Below are 17,080 nucleotides of genomic sequence, written 5' to 3' on the forward strand. Positions count from 1 at the left end.
CCATGTAAATGAAAAGCCAATTGAAAAATAAATATTTTTTGTAGCGTCGAAACAGTTAATAAAATATTATACTGTTAATTACAACATAAAATACGAAGATACATAATATGTACACCATATAACAGATAAATAGGCCCTTATGAATATCTGTATATTTTTTAAACCCGAGTAACAGGAAATAGCTGCAGAGAGAGCGAGAAAATTATCCGTTACTTCTGCATATATCATGATCATAGAATGACTTAGATTAAAAATATTATGGCTTTTGACTTCAAATATAAATTATTGAAGCAATTGTCTATGAATATTCCATTTTTCCCATTTAAATTTTTTTTTTTTTTGGCATGTTCGTTACATTACGACTAGAGGCTAAGCAACATTCAACCATTTCGTTAAACGTTGCATTCAACATTTTGTCTGAGCGTCTGTTAGCTATTCGATGGAATGCCGGCAGTTTATAAACCACGTAGCCATTTAATTGATTGGCCGATTTTACTATTTGGCTTTATATTTTTTTTTTTCAAACCTAGAGTATCAAGTTTTTATAAAACCTTTTTAAGATCAAATACATAAAAAAGTCAAAGCCACATTTTTCACACATCCATCGTTATTCTATAATCATGACTGTAAAATGTGTTAACTCAGCGCATGGAGGAAATTTTCAAATATGTTAACAATATTATCGATTCCTTCAATGTAGTTAGTATCTGGAGTCTGATCAACAGATGAATACGCATGAGCAAAGTCGATAATCTTCACATTACACCACGGCTTGACCTTTTTATCCCCCGTTAACTCTTCCAAAGTAGAGACATAGTCCTTTTTAATTTTCGATAAGTAATCTCCGTAGTTGGTGTGGAAGGAGTGGCTTCTGCGCATTTGGTTAAAAGCCCTGTGCCATGCAGACTGCGTATTATGCGGGATAACATTCCTCGGACTTTCGTAAGTTGGAAGAGGCTTTGAAAAAGTGGGATGAGTATTAAATATTGGCCCCGATGGAGAAATTTGCCCACTGAAGCTGCACATTCCATCTTCTGAATAACTTCCCGGGGAACTGAAGGATAGTTTTTTTACCGGGACTGGCTTGAGTGGAGTTGAGCTAAAAAAAAATTAGTCTAATAGAAGTGCTAAAAATTTTCACAAAGATTGCAGTAGTGTCATTTTTATTAATAAAGGTTTGTATTTGTGTATCTTTACATTATTCAATAATTCGAAGGAACTGCATAAATAATAGTTGGCTGGATGGAAAACTATTTTAACTGCATTTTACTCAAATTCTCAGATGAATTTAAAATTGGATACATTTTTCACTCTTCTGCTCAGTGTAAATAGTACATAAATACATCAAAAAACAGTTTTTTATTAAAAATGCGGCTTGTAATTCTGCATCCAGCCAATGTAATATTATCAACGTTAAACATAAACAGCCATGTGAAATTTATCCAATGGCTTTTAAGATTTACATTTCTATTCAAAAATTGAATTTTATCATATTTTTTTCAACAGAGATGAAGTTGCTAAGAATATGGAAATCTAGGCATTTACAGAGCTTATGATCTATTAACTAATACTAATAGGCAGAATGGTGTGTAAGTCACTTAACCCAGTCGATGTCAGATCATAAGCTCTGTAAATTATCTCAACAAATTCATCCCTGTTGAAAAAAATAATATTGATATCTATTAAAATCCAGGGAAAATTTATAATTTGTCTACAAAGATTTTGATATACCCAAAATATTGTTAGTTGGATTTTGAGCTAACTTTCGTTGTGTTGAAATAACGAAATATGCCAGACTGCGAAACTTCAGAGGAACATTCCTCATGGTGAACTTTTTTTAAATCCTAATTTTTTTTTCAAAACTTTTTTTTTCAATATAAAATATTTTTATTATAATCCCAAAATGGAGTAACTCCTTAATTCTCGGTCTAGTATTCCTTTTACAAACCCCTACCCGCTTCTCTTGTCCCCGTCTGGTGCGTATCGCTGTGCTGGTCAAATGCATTTTTTATTGAAAAAAATTTTGTAGGAGGGGGAATCCGAGAGATTTTTTAAATAATTTTATTAGGATTTTTTTAATGTTCTCCATGAGAAATGTTCTTCTGAAATTTTACAGCCTGGCCCTGGAACCCGCGTATATACTAACCTTGTGTCGAGGTTCAGGAGTTTTTTGAGTACCCTAAAATCATATATGATGAGCAATGAAGTTGAATATAATTTTACAACCCTTTGATTCTTCGCCCATTTTTGTATTTTCCAGAGAATAGTCAATAGTTCCATCAGTAATTCTCTATTTATGTTACCAGCAATGTCGCTGTTAAGAAATATCTTAAGAGCTGTAAAAAAAGACAATTAGATATGTTGCCTTTTCTCGCTGACCTTTGGAAAAACAAAAAAAAATCTCAAAGACGAATTACAATTCTATTACCTTCGACTGCGGTAAATCCATTTAATTTTTTTCCATATTCCGTATTGTATTTATGAAGTCTTCCCGTAGAAAGTTTTTGTACCTGAAACCCGGGTATGCAAAATCCAACATCTTTTTTGCACTGTGCATATTTGATTTTTTCTCTTTCAATTTTATCAGGTAATGCAAACGGATCCCATGTTTGTTTGCCGACTTTGATATCAATAATGCAAGGTTCTGAAATACCTTCCAGTAAATTTTCTAGCACAATAAACTCTACTTTCTTGCTATTTATTTCTATCTGTCGAGTTCCGAAGAAATTCGGAGTATATAGTTTTAATTCTTTTAGAGCAGCATCTTGGGCAAATTCTAATTTTTCATAAAATTCCACTTCTCTATGACCAATATCTGGTTTTGTAATTGGTTTCAAAATGGTTCCATTTTTACCTTTTAGCATTCCTAAAATACAATGTGTAATAATAACTAATAACATATCTGTACCTTAAAGGATAAAACAACGGGAGTCACATTGAACAAAATGTTCAGAAAATAAGATTTTGCGATTGTGCGATTTCCAAAACACTTTTGAACCAAATGAGATAAAAATTTGTATTTGTATAAAACAGCTTATGCGATAATTTCTACATTTTTAACTTCAAAACGGCAAAAAGTGGACTCCCTTGTTTTATCCTCTAAGGTACAGATAACATCTCAGATACAACATGGTTTATAAATCATGTAGATTATAAGGTCAGTGATATATGCAGATCTAAATATTCATGCTTACAAAATTCAATAAATAAATTGTGGGTGTTTTAAATTTGTTCTAACTTAATTTATTCTAGTTGACATTTTTATTCTTACATCAATTTTACAAATTCTCAATGCATAAATGTTTTATCCAATGAAGGAATTTTATTTTTACAAAGATATGTTAACAAACCTAAAGTATCTTTCCCTTTGATAAATTGATGTCCTGCGACTTGATGTTCAAGTTTTTGAAATCCCTCGGTATTAATATCATCGTTGTTGACTGATGAGATATATTCCCTAATCGTTTCATCTTCAGAATATGAAGTAAAAGGTGTATATGATATGGACCTCTGTTTCCGGAATGCACTTTTTTCATTTTTCATCCTGTGAACAAATAGAATACATATATATTTAATATCCTTACAATGCTTCCTCCATTAATATAAATTATTATAACAATAGTTTACTGAATCTGAAATTTAGAAACGCAAATAAGGCAAATCAGTGCAGATAACTCATTTAAACATTGAGCTGCCTTTTTAGCAAATGGGACATGAATAAGTTTTAGGAGTAATGATAACACCTTTTCATTTTATAATAATGTGATAAAATTAATCAGACACTGGTAGCGTATTTTTTTATACTGAGTCTTATTATCAAGTAATACGATGGTATAAATCATAATATCAATACAAAAAGTGTAGTCATTACTACACTTCAGTAACATGCATGTAACCCATTCAACCATGATGACTCCATTGCTCATTCTACTGAAAACGCTTAATATTTTACTTTAATAAGTAAGAAGGAATTATTATGAAAATAAAACTTTGTTATTAGTGTTACACAATTTTTATTATTTTACACAATTTTTATTCTTTTTATTTTAGTTTCGGGAGAGCACTCCTTTCATTGACAGGTGATATAAAACTAATGAGAATATTGTTCACAATGTCATAGAAATCAAACAAATTAATCAGTGAAACTTAGAGCTGGGGGGTTTTTCCACTTATCTAAGGTGTTAGCATATAAATGGATAGTTATCTAAAGTACAGATATGAAAACATGATCAATGAGGGAAAGGACGTTAAGTAGAAATTATTTCTTAAAATTTAGCACATAAGTGGGAGTTACAATAATTAAGTCTAAGATTTAATATGTGGGAAGACATCGCTCGGCTAAGAAAGTGTTAACAGACGCGGGTCTAAGTGGCTAAGTGGAGTGAGGAAGGTCACAAAGGGAACATAGTCAATAAAGGCGAGGGGTGGACAAATGTGTGATTATTAATTAGGTTGTTCTCAGAACTTTAAAATAATAAAAATTGTGTAACACTAATAACAAAGTTTTATTTTCATAATAATTTATAATGAAGTGTTACGAAGTGTATGCCGATTCAATTAACAATAGTAATGAGGATATTCAGTGGTTGTTTTTTTTTTTTTGTTAAGATTATTAAAGAACGCAAAAAAAAATATTTATTGAATACGAATAATCAGCACTGTGATTTTTCAAAGTTTTGAATTTCTGAAATTAATCAGCGTGTGACATCTCAAGCTCTCTTCCGCTTCTTCTAGGTTAGTTCTGCCGATTGGTCTGCTGACGGTAAGTAAACTGGAAATCTTCCACAACTCTCTTATAATATGAACTAGTTACGCCGTTCAAAGTAGTTTGTTTTTGTTTAAATATTTTTTCCTACATTTTCAAGAAAATTTGCGGCATAATTTAATGCTCTAATTTTCACCGCGTGTAAGAAAACATTTTTTGTATTCAATTTCCCGTAGGACTGAAGTTCCTATGGTTTTCGGTTTCAAAATAAGAAAATATTTACAGTTAAAAAAGAAGCATCATAACTTTGTCAATTAAACAATGGAAGTAAACAAATAATTCAAACAATAATAGTTAAGAATAATATATATACAGTATAAACTAAGTAAAATATTTCAATGACAGATGATACGTGAAAACAAAATATATATTTTACGCTTACATTGCTGCTGTGCCAAAAATTACTTTGAATTTTTTAACCGTAATGTTACGGTAAGTTCGTGTACTGAATAAATGAAATATGTAAATCTGTGGTAGCGATAATTTAAAAAATACAATATCTTAAGTAGTCCAGACTTATCCACTATCTTATTTATCTTTTGGTTTATGTGATTTGAGAATGGATAATATTTACTGATAATATTTACCCGGTCAGATTATTCAATGTTTTTAATAATAATAATGTTTGGATAATTTATATAGCGCCATTTTTGTGAAAATCGCCTCAAGGGCGCTGATTGTTTGTTTCTAATTAATTATACGGAGGTGAAACCAGGTTTTTATTTACGGGCATCTAAAAACATCTGAGATTTTATAAACTGATGATAAGTGATAGGATATTAAATTGATCAACTAAAACTCCACATAAATATATACATTATACAGAATGGCAAAGTAGGTACAGTAACATTTACTAATATTATCATTTTCCAACAGTAGAACTCCATTTATCCGAACTCCAGTCATCCGGATTGCCAAATATCCAGATCATTATAAACCATGTTTTATCTGAGATAATATCTGTTCCTTAGAGGATAAAACCCACTAAAAATGTAGAAGTTATCGCAATAACAAAGTCCACTTTCTTTGTAAAAATGCTTTTTTTAGTTGAAATGAAAATCTGTAGTCCACTTTGTTTTAGTGCAGAAAACATCAGTAGTCACAGATATGCTATTTAATTAAGTACTATTAATATGAAAAACAGTATTTTATATTGAAAATACTTTTGTTTAAAGTATGTAAAGTATGTTTGTAGACATGCTGGATTTCCTCCCTAGAGAGTTATTTAGATCTAAATTTGTTGTGACAGAAAGGGAAAACAATTTTGAGGAGGTAATATGGAAGTCTAGGCATTCACAGGGCTTATGAACTGTCATTGGCTGGTTTAAGTAGCCACTTTTCCCGCTGTGTAACACTCACCATTCTGCCTATGTTTAAACATGCAAATTTCCTCAAATTATCCAACTGGCCCTGTAAATGCCTAGATTTCCATATCCTCTTCCCAAAAATGTTTTCTCTATCTGTTTCAATAAAAAATTTAGATTTATCTTTACCAGACAACTGAGATAGGTAAGCAAAATGGCAGAAGACGACCCGGATTATTCTGACTTCTAGAGCTAGGAATCTGCCTTATAAAGGCCAAAATTAAGGGGGGATGATAAATTGAAGGGGCTCGGGGTAAGCGCGGCTGGCTGATGCATTGTTAGAGGAGTATCGCCATAGAATGCCTATCAAATCTGGAGTCCCTATTTTAAAAAATACAGAGTTGTTGGAGAAATTCCAGAGAAGGGCAACTAAAATGGTAGTTTCTCTAAGAAATAAATCATATGAGGACTGCTTAAGGGGATCTCGAGTTAAGTTCACTGGAAGAGCGGAGGCAGAGTGGTAACTTGATTGAAATATTTAAAATCTTAACTGAGCAATATAATGTACCTAAGTTGAAATCAATGTTCACTGTGAATGAAAACCGCTATCTCAGAGGTCATTCATTGAAATTAAACACTACCTCCTTCTCATCCAATCCCAGGAAGAACTTCCTGACAAGCCGAGCTGTGGAAAAATGTAATGGCCTTCCTGAGAAAGTGATTGGTGGTAGTTCAGTTCAGTTTATAAAAAAACCCCCTAGATGCACACATCTATTAATAATGTATAAAACCATGTACACTTGATAAACATGCATCAGCTTAATAGCTGCTAGTGTATTATTAATAATATGCTAATCTATTGCACATGCTAGAGGAGTAGATAATAAGTAACTATGTTGTAAGAATAGGATAGCAGTATGTGAAAAAATGTATGGCGATTAAAGCTGTTTCTATTTTTTCTATTTCTTTCTTCCTCGTCTTTGTACAATATTACTATTATTTATTTTTTTAATTATGCTTAATTTAAAAAATGTATCCAAAATGATAATCTGTTCTCAATAGGACTATACAGTGTTCATTTATTTTCATGTCACTTTTCTTATTTTTTAATGATTCAGCCAGATTTTGATTTATTTAAAAATAATAATGTGTTTGAGTCATTCCTTTTTAAAAGGATTTATTTTGAGATTACTTAAATGTAGGTACATTAAAAGTATGTGATACATGGTCAATGCATCAAAACCCGCAATAACTTGTTTTTTAAAACCATACCAGAATAAATAAAAATGTATCTATATAAAAGTAAAAAAAAAACATTTTATCAACATGATAAGAATATCAAGGTTGACATTTTGAGAACACACATCATGGAAATGAAATATTATGAAAATTACTGTCACTTATATTGATAATAAATATACTGCACATTATGTAGATTGATAAAGAGCTCAAGTGTTCAAGATCAAGATTAACAGAAGTATGAAAGATATAGAAACATTTATTTAATGAAAATATAGATATATTTGCATTCTCATGGTTTTCTAGAATATTTTGATTTTGGGGTAATTTTAACCCGTAGTTTTACATGACCACGCTTAAATCTGAGAATATCTGTTTTTTTGCGATAGTTGCTAATAATATTTTTAGTCTTTTGAAAATATTTCAAAAAGATATATTTTTTTTTTATTCTCTTAGGGGAGGTTTTACTGTATATAACTAATTTTTAAGTATTTTAAAATTTAACCTTTGCATAAAAGTTTTCAAATAACTTATGTTTTGTGCGACATTTCCTCAACTCTTCCATCTGTTGAAAAGTAAACAGATGGAAGAGTTGAGGAAATGTGGATGTTCAAACATGGGCAGAATAGTGAATGTTATACAGTGTGTAAAGTGGCCACTTCAAATCAGCCAATGACAGGTCATAAGCCCTGTAAATGCCTAGACTTCCATATTCCCTTCTCAAAAACGTTTTCTCTCTGTTGAAATAAATTTAAATATGAACAACTCCCTAGGAAGGAAATCCAGCCAGTCTGCAAGCATTTGGACATTCTCAAACATTGTAGGTATATTTTAGTTTTTTTTTAGTTTTACATCTGATTTTATATATTAAAGTTGATTTATGTTTCAAGCATTGTAATAAAAAAATAAATTAACACGCCAGATACAAATGATTTTTCGTGTGTCAATATAAATAACTACTTTGACGTTATTACAAAGTTATGTCGTCACTTTTTCTGACAACTCATTCTAATCATGTTACATTTTAAGGACTATAGGTACATATATTTTAATCATATTAATCACTAAAAGACATGAATGTATACAGCGACATCCTCCAATCAAGTATGTAGGGCAATAAAACATCTTCAAATGGGGAAAATAGGTTTATTTAAAATACTATAAAAAATATCTAAAATGTGACAGGCCTATCAGAATAGTTAAATCTAGTAAATGCTGTAAATGCAATCAATCATTTAAACTTTAAATGTATTATGTAGTACCCATATATTGTATGTAAATAAGTAAACACACATTACACATAAAGTTTCAACCAAATGTATGCTTTCTTTGATAGGTTGCAGTATTAACAAGTAATAAAATATCTGTTAAAAAAGATAAATATGATAAACTTGAACGATATAATATTTTATAAAACCCATTCTATGGATTTACATATTTGACTGTTTCCAATTGGGCATTTTTATTTCTTGTAGGTATAAAATCCTTCACCAGACTTAATGCCAAACTTTCCCTCGGATACGAGTTTGTTTAAGGATTCGATAGGTTCAAAAAGGGGATTATCCGGGAATTTCTCGTGCCAACCGTCGATTATCATCTTAGTTGTGTCCAGCCCAACATAATCTGCGAGTTCTAGGGGACCCATTGGGTAACCAGCACCTAACTTCATTGCAATATCAATGTCTCGGGCTGATGCATCACCTAGAAGATAAAAACTTTTTTAAAAAAGACTAATTTTAAAAAGTTTCAATTATGGTGGTGACTAAATAATATTTCAGTCAGTTAGACGTCGCAAGTTCTTGTCGGAGAGTTCTGCTGACATTTAAAAGTAGAGGTTTCTAGCGTAAAAATACACTAAAGGTTGAAAATAAATGGCTACCGGAAACCAGAAATCTATCACAACACATAACAATGCTGTAATTGATTGGTTGATTTTAAAGAACTTGTGACATATTTCAAAGTAGTTCATTTTTATTAAAACCACTTATATTAAAAAAAAATTAACAAACTTACTATACATGAAAAAAAACATGAAAAAGTTTGTTACAGAAGATATCAGGTTTTTCACTTAGGTCTTTTCATCACTTTTTACCTTTTCATATATAATATGGATTTAAAAAAAAAAAAATACATGTATCTAATATAAAAATAATATGCCAGTGAGCGCGAGCGTTATCTTATGGTGACACATGATTTAAGCACTTATTAACATAGTACAACAGAGATGAGAACATTTTAAAGAAGGTAATATAGAAGTCTAGACATCTACAGGGCTTATGACCTATCATTGACTGGTTTGAGTGGCCACTTTGGCTATGTCATGGACATGGGTATTGTTAAAATCATTCATCTAGGATTCTCGTTTTATTTCACACACATAACTATATTCTTCATCCGCCTGAACGGTGACAACATTATTGGCAATACCTCTCTCATATAGACGCACAGCTTCACCCATATACGGAACCAGCAGTCTGTTGACCACAAAGCCAGGAGTGTCTTTACATGTGATGCAAGTCTTCCCGACAGCCTTCCCCCATGCCATGATAGCCTGGTACACCTCTTCCGAGGTCTCGGGAGTGCGGATAACTTCCAGCAACTTCAACACCGGCACAGGATTGAAGAAGTGAAGGCCCCCAAACCTAAAATGAAACATCATTCTATCAATAATTTGCTCAAGAACTAAGTATGCCTGCTATCGCATGTCACCAAAGTTATATATAATGCGGACGTATCTTAAGCTATATATTTTAGGCGGCCATAATTTCCATAGATAAATTTGGTGATTTTGTGTAAAATAAAAAAATTACTGTACCTAAAAATTTGCTCATCACTCAGCAAAAATAGATATTTCTTTTGCTTTAAATGTACATTGTTTTTTATTGTACAGCCTGTATATTGAACTAAGTTTTAATGAATGAAAAAGAGTTTTTCATGGTTTAAATTAAATTAATGTGGAACTTGTCACATGTCTTATTTCTGCGTGTTTCTTTTATTGTTAATTTTACAGATGTCCACCACTTTGTAACATTAATTGAAACCAATAGATCTAAATTTACTAAAGGCCTCTTGAATAGTCTCAATATTTATTTAAAATATTTCAAACCTTTCCTTCCTCTTCACAACCGATGCGATTTCTCGGATACGCAAAGATGATGTATTGGATGCAAAAATTGTGTGCTCGGGGGCAATCTTAAAATAAATACAAAAAGGTTATCAGAAAATTGTTATTTGGTCTGTTGACCAAATCATTGATATAAAATATAAAAATTTGGAACGTTTCCAAAATACTACAAATTAAAGTTTATTTCTAAAGGTTAGTAAAATGTTTTTTAAACTTGGAATTTAAAGCAGCGTGTTTCATTTGGTTATCTAAATTGGATTCCTACCAATTTAATAAGAGAGAAGTTTACAAGACAAAGGTCAAATAAATTGTGTAAATAAGTCGAGCAATTCATTATATTAATTGACATGCCAACAATCTGAGAACTCATAGGTTATTATGGCTATATATATTTTTTTAAATATATTATTTCTAATATGAATATCCCATAAATCAAAAATAAATTTTAAAAATAAAATAATTTAAAAACCAATCTGCAAAAACAGCATGAAAATATGAATAAAATAAGATACTTAATACACAAATACAATGAAAAAAAACCTAATTTACCAATAGACCTAGAAAATAAGATTTAAATTTTTTAGACTATGGAACGGCACATCATAATTTTGCAGGAAGGGACATCACGATTTGAATTACTGGTGGTGTTTTAAATATATCATAGTTACTGGCGGTTTTTTTAATATATCAATTTTAACTTAAAATACTTCTTATTGTGAGTATAATTCCTCGATAGTGTGGATAAATAAATATAATAATTTGATTATATTTTTTTGTGTCCAATTAAACTCTGATAATTAGAATAATTTCGGTATGATATTATGTGAAATTTCATAAAAATGTTTTGAGTAAAACACATTTTTAAAAATTCATCATGAAACATGGCCGTATAAATATTGCTATATTAGTTAAACTTATAGTAAGCCGGGCCACGGGATTGTATGTCATGTAATTAATGTAGAAACATGAACGGGTACTTACTTTATCAATAGCTCCAAAAAGTTTATGTTTCACTTCCATGTTTTCTACAATAGCTTCCACCACCAGATCAGCTGATTTGACAGATTCGTTGACATCAGAAGAGCCTTTCAGACGAGACAAGGATTCTTTTACAAATTTATCTCCGGCTGCAGAATCATCTTTGAAAGTTTTTTTGGCGACTCGTGCAAGGTTGTTTTGAATAGAAACCTCAGCTTTTTTTAGCGCATCATTGTTGACATCCACCAATATAACATTGTTCCCTGCCTGAGCGGCAATCTGCAACACAAGTTGTTGATATAAATAATAGTATAAGTAATCTGCAACTGTTAAAAAACACTAACATGATTTTTTTTTTAATTTAGTAAAAGTGCTTGCTTACCTATGAAATTGCCGTTTTTACAAACTGGCCAATTTAAATGTGGCTAACTATTGCTGTGGTGGTATTCTGAACGCAAAAGAGCTCGTAGAAAACTGATTTTTAATGTGTATTTACGTACTAAATACACACTAACAGAGCGATCTCTTTGCACACAATTCCGTTCAGAATACCAGCCCTGGCGTAGGAATTCCATGTTAAAATATTTTTGGCTTTGAAGTGATGTTTTTTTTTTAAAAAGAAATTTCATGAATGTTATCATGGATAAGATGGAAATTTGCATTATTTTTTATACAAGTCCGACCCGGTACAAACGCGGCACAGACAGCACACAACATCGACGATATGTAAGGGCTTAACACCGAAAGAGAACGCAATGCGTGTGAAATTTACAAACTCAGCAATGAACCCCGTGGAAGACCGGAGACCAAGGTTGAAGAAGAGAAATTGAAAGCGCTATCGCTTCCACTATTGGAAGCAGTCCCATCTCAAAATACAATTGAACTAGCAGCAGCTTTCAACGCAAGTGACAAAACAATATTAAGCTATTCGAGTGAGAAAATCCACCACCACCCGCAGCTGTTATACAGTCCTGGGGGACTCTCTGTCTGCTACGCTGTTTTAACAAATTTACTTTCTGCATACATAAAAAATATATATTTGAGCCAACACAGTAACAAGGAAAATCTTAGTCCGGTCATTACTTGCAATGAGAAATGGATCTTTTACAGAAATTGTAAGTGTTCAGTGGTTAAATAGAGGCTCCAGCCAGAAAATAAGTTTAGGGTAATGGTATGGTGATCGCCTGCTTCATAAGATCTGACTCTGCTGTAACTGTGGACGATTGACAATAATTGCAGACAATGGTGGAGAAGCTCGCCAATCGCTCATGGCCACTGCTGCTTAACTAAACTACCAGTAAAATGGTAAAACTATATAAATAATATGTGACAATTATAATATTTACAAGATTTTTTTTAAAAATGGCAATTTGATAGGTAAGCACCTAATATCAAGGTTGACTACCACTTACTTGCGCGATTCCAGATCCCATCAGTCCTCCACCAATTACTGTCACATTTTTTATTGCATTTTGGATTACTCCCGACGTCGAAAATCCTCTCTTGATCAAAGCAAACGATTGCGACATGTTTAAAAAAGTCGCCGAAATCAAAATAACGACGCAGCTATATTGAAATTGTACGTATAATATTTATAATTTTATATAAATTTTGTGAAGAAAACGTACGATTAGCCCGCACGCGTGTTCGTCGCGCAAATTCTAAAAGAAAATGAGAAATATAAACAACCTGAACTTCGGACCTCGGTTTCTCGGCGTCTCCCGTGTAGTAGGCAGTTCAAAGTACAATAAAATTATAAATTCTTAAAAGTTTATTGTCTTTAAAAAGGCTTGAAACTATAATAAATTAATAATACACGAGACAGGCTTAATTCTACAAAGGAAATGTAAATGACATTTTATTTTTCATATTTCATCAAGTTACAAAAAGTCATAAATCATACCTAACCAAAAGGCAGGTGTTGTTCGTTGCTCTTTGCAGTCTTTGCGTTGCGCTCTGTGCAGGGCTGCCAGATTGGATCAAGCGAAAATAGGTAGATTCAGAAAAATAAATCGGTAGATTTCGGTAAATTCGGGGTCGAGGGGGGGAAGAGGGGGGCAAAAATAAATATGACAGTTGTTACAACCTTTCTTCTCCCGAGAGGTGTAATAAGTAATAACTAAATATAATTAAAATCTATTAGAAACTGTATTTAATTTCTGAGCAAACTTGATTTTTCAAAGTGGTAAGGTGGTAGAGAGAAGTAAAAACAGGTATACAGTTATTAATTTAAGTATATTAGTTAAAATGGTTGAAGGCATAAAACATAGCAGGTTATAAAACAAGAAACAACAAATAAAGTGTATCAAAATTAAAATAATGCTAACTTAATTTTAATTAAAACTATGACTCTACTAAAGGAAGGGAGGAAATAATTCTGTTACTTAAGTGGGTGTTATGGATGCTGATGCTGATGCGGAATATGGAGTCACTTAAACTCCCTAACTTCGACTTCCACGCTGCATCGTCTCCGCGATCGACGGTACGATCGCGTCGACCCAAATCACTCTCCTGACTGTCGACCGACTCTTGGTCGACTTTCCTTCCTGGCTACTTTCTGACTCTTTTCGTGGCTCTTTTCTGACTCTTTGGGGTGGTTTTATAACTCCCAAATTAGGAGCTCTCTCCTTCTCCCTTTCGCTTATTGCCTAAAACTCATTGTCTCTTTTCCACACTTATTCATAAACACCTCGTCATATTTAAAACTAAAATATTATGTTCTGCATATTATTTCTTATAAAACTAAATTATAATTATTTAAGATAAGAATGTATTTAAAATTAAATACGTTTAAAACTAATTAATTAAAAAATAAACATATACTAAACATAGAAAATTAAATCATCAAACTAATTTATATTTATGAAGATTAGAAAGGAATCATTAATTAAAAAATGGAAATGATTCGCCTCCTAGTGTAGTGGTTGGTGCGTTCGCCTACCATACTTGAGGTCCTAGGTTCGGTTCCTGGCAAGGTGGATGTAAAATACCTTCATACATATTATGAAATAATCGTTGATACGTTGCGATTGGCGCACTGGTGCAGTGCCTTATGTACCACGGGCGTGGATTAGAAAATGGTGGCGCAAAAGTTAATTAGAGTTTTAAGTAAATATGTAACAAGTTGGATTAATCGGCGCGCGTACAAATGAAGATGTATGAAATTTGAAGAAGAAAGGTTTGTATGTATCACAAAGGAATTAATTAAACGTTTTATTTTGTTATTTTCAAATAAGTTTTTAAAATACAAATATTATTTTAATGACCATCGGTTTGCGAATTATTATTAAAAAGGTTATGTTTTTCCCTAGCGGAAAACATGGGTCAATATTTATTGTTAAAGTTATTATTTTCAATAGAAAGGGTTTTGGAATTCCGGGTAATTCACCGCTCGGTCATTTGAATTTAACCCGAGGTCGTAATTGAAATTAACAATGGACAAAATATTTGTAAATACCTAGTAACGGCTCGGGTAAATGGGGATTTATTTTAATGTATTTATTTGTAAAGGCGGTAATTAAAATGGGGTTCTTTTAAGAATTGGCTGGCATGAACTAAAAGATTATATTTAAATGCATTATTGCTGAGAAACCCCAGATTAGAGAAAACAATAAAATTGGAAAATGAAATGAAAATTGTATTGGAAAGTTATATTTAAATTCGTATTGAAATATTTAGAAACATCGCTGCGTTTATTCCCAATACAAACAAATGTTAATTTATAATCTAAAACGAAAATACCTGCTTATTTTTACGGGGACAAAAGATTTTAATTCTTGAATATTTTAAACAGGTATGTTTAGCTCGTATCAAAATCCCCACATAATACCAAACCCCACAAAATCCCCAATCGAGTTAAGATTCCCCGCAGTTTGGGGAATTCCCCACAAATTGGCAACCCTGATTGCCAACTTCCATCAAGTTAAAATCGGTAGATTCAGAAAAATAAATCAGTAGATTTCGGTAGATTCGTTATTAGTAGGGGAGACCGGGGACAGTTGAAACAATTCGACTTTAACTGCATGTAGCGGATTATCTTCGGCCTCCGTGGTGTAGTGGTCAAGACGCTTGACTCACGCTCGGAAGGTTCTGGGTTCGATTCCCGATGAGAACTTAAAAAATTCAAATGTGATTTTTCTCAAGCCTGGGTGCTCTGTGATGTAATTCACCACTGTAATTAGGCCTCCTGGCCTGTTGTGGTGCAAAAAAAAAAGGTAAAAAAAAATATGTAAATCTTCAGTTTTTAAAGCTTTAAGCTACAGTAACCACATTAAGAAGATGGAAAAATTCGTTTCAATTGACTCCATACTGGGATCAATTGAAACAGTAGGGTGGATTGACTGAAACACTCAATTATTTAATGGAACATTTATAGTTATTTATTCAGCCTTAATAATTTTCGTTTGATATTACAGAGTGTAACGAGATCGCGTGAAATCCGCACTCGTAACATAAAATAATCCATATTTATAAGCTTAAATATCTTTGAACTAAAGAACTTACAATATTTTTTTAACTACCTATATGAGTTTCAGCCTTCTAACTTATACCAATCATTAACACATGATAAAATCTACACAGTCCAAATGTGATACTAACTAGGGGTGGTATTCTGAACCGCTCTCGTGGGCCTCTCTACCACGTTAAAATCATTTTGGTATCCTGAACGAATCTCGTAATAGGTATCGTTAAAAACACGCATGCGCATAGCATACGAATAAACTAACGAAGTATTAAGTCTCATACAAAAGTGCTTGTTTCAATCATAACAATGTTTCAACCATCACAATGTCTTATTGAATATATACACATATAAAAAAAAGCATTTTCAACAAAAACATTATTTTTAAAATTGTAAGTCCCCAAATGTTGCAACCATTTTTTTAATGCAATTTTCCAAGTCATAAAAGACAATAAATATGTCAAATTAAAAACTAGTACATCCTTAAAATACCATTTATGATTTCATAATTTCTTATGGCACTTTTAATGCCGGGTTCTTTGATCATCATTAGTAATTGTTAAAAATCAATAGTAATAGAAGTTTTGAAAAATTATCCCCGTTTTAATAGAAAAAAGATTCTGCTTTCAAAATTCTTACTATTATTTTCGGTTTTTAAATATTTCTAATAATCAACTTTTTTTTAATGGTAAAGAGTTCTTATTTTTTACTCAAATATTTCAATTTTTCAGACCATTTCCCAAAAGTCTTAGATAACTGGAGTGCAGGAAAAATGGAAATCGAGTTGTGGTAGAGTGGGATTTGAACTTCGGACCTTTGGCCCGTGAGTCCATAATACTACCACAGGACCACAACCCAATCTCAACATTCAAGCATTAATTTGATTAATAAAATTGGTATGTTAATAAAGATTCATTAATGCCCTTTATTCCGATTCATAGTTATGACAAACATATTTCAAACTCTTGTTTAGTGCACTTTTAATGAGCCCAAAATCCACATATTATATAAAATAGTGTATACACCGGACTCATGTTTCACTCGACTTACTAGAATTATATTCTTCGCAACAAACTGCTAGTGTTTTCATCTGAACTTGATGAACTCCTTCGAGATCTTTTAGGTGTTTTGGCCTTTTGTTAAGTCTTTTTATCAGTTTTTGATTTCTTCTTCTTTGTATTTATGTTCATTTTTATCATACTATAAAA

The 17,080-nt window shown here is 31.9% G+C and overlaps 2 protein-coding genes across 2 annotated transcripts; both read right to left on the reverse strand.

Annotated features, from left to right (window-relative positions):
- Positions 1-20: 20 nt before the first annotated feature.
- On the reverse strand, positions 21-13,363 carry Ipk2 (Inositol phosphate kinase 2). Its single transcript, XM_088232629.1, has 5 exons — positions 13,100-13,363; positions 3,351-3,544; positions 2,429-2,866; positions 2,147-2,336; positions 21-1,099 (listed from the first exon to the last, which is right to left on the reverse strand). Exons 2-5 carry the CDS (start codon positions 3,541-3,543, stop codon positions 637-639), a joined length of 1,284 nt encoding a protein of 427 aa, XP_088088755.1. The 5' UTR covers position 3,544; positions 13,100-13,363; the 3' UTR covers positions 21-636.
- Positions 8,441-13,391, reverse strand: LOC148277631 (hydroxyacyl-coenzyme A dehydrogenase, mitochondrial-like). Its single transcript, XM_088232633.1, has 6 exons — positions 13,314-13,391; positions 12,823-13,071; positions 11,414-11,689; positions 10,415-10,500; positions 9,736-9,950; positions 8,441-9,009 (listed from the first exon to the last, which is right to left on the reverse strand). The coding sequence occupies exons 2-6, from the start codon at positions 12,937-12,939 to the stop codon at positions 8,771-8,773; spliced, it is 933 nt and encodes a 310-aa protein (XP_088088759.1). The 5' UTR covers positions 12,940-13,071; positions 13,314-13,391; the 3' UTR covers positions 8,441-8,770.
- Positions 13,392-17,080: the final 3,689 nt, after the last annotated feature.

Source organism: Micrasema longulum, unplaced genomic scaffold (assembly GCF_059751315.1).
Source record: "Micrasema longulum isolate JH-2025_06_02 unplaced genomic scaffold, ASM5975131v1 h1tg001000l, whole genome shotgun sequence".
In the NCBI taxonomy this organism is placed as follows: domain Eukaryota; kingdom Metazoa; phylum Arthropoda; class Insecta; order Trichoptera; family Brachycentridae; genus Micrasema; species Micrasema longulum.

What these genes read in the sequence shown, in the direction of transcription:
- Ipk2 (XM_088232629.1), bottom strand. Translation starts at nt 3,543, where the DNA reads ATGAAAAATGAAAAAAGTGCATTCCGGAAACAGAGGTCCATATCATAT. An exon ending in CAAAGGGAAAGATACTTTAG is followed by an intron (nt 2,867 to 3,350) that starts GTTTGTTAACAT and finishes ATTGTATTTTAG; the next exon opens with GAATGCTAAAAGGTAAAAAT. An exon ending in TGGATTTACCGCAGTCGAAG is followed by an intron (nt 2,337 to 2,428) that starts GTAATAGAATTG and finishes CTTTTTTTACAG; the next exon opens with CTCTTAAGATATTTCTTAAC.
- LOC148277631 (XM_088232633.1), bottom strand. Translation starts at nt 12,939, where the DNA reads ATGTCGCAATCGTTTGCTTTGATCAAGAGAGGATTTTCGACGTCGGGA. An exon ending in TGGGATCTGGAATCGCGCAA is followed by an intron (nt 11,690 to 12,822) that starts GTAAGTGGTAGT and finishes CTTGTGTTGCAG; the next exon opens with ATTGCCGCTCAGGCAGGGAA. An exon ending in TGTGCGTCTATATGAGAGAG is followed by an intron (nt 9,010 to 9,735) that starts GTATTGCCAATA and finishes TTTATCTTCTAG; the next exon opens with GTGATGCATCAGCCCGAGAC.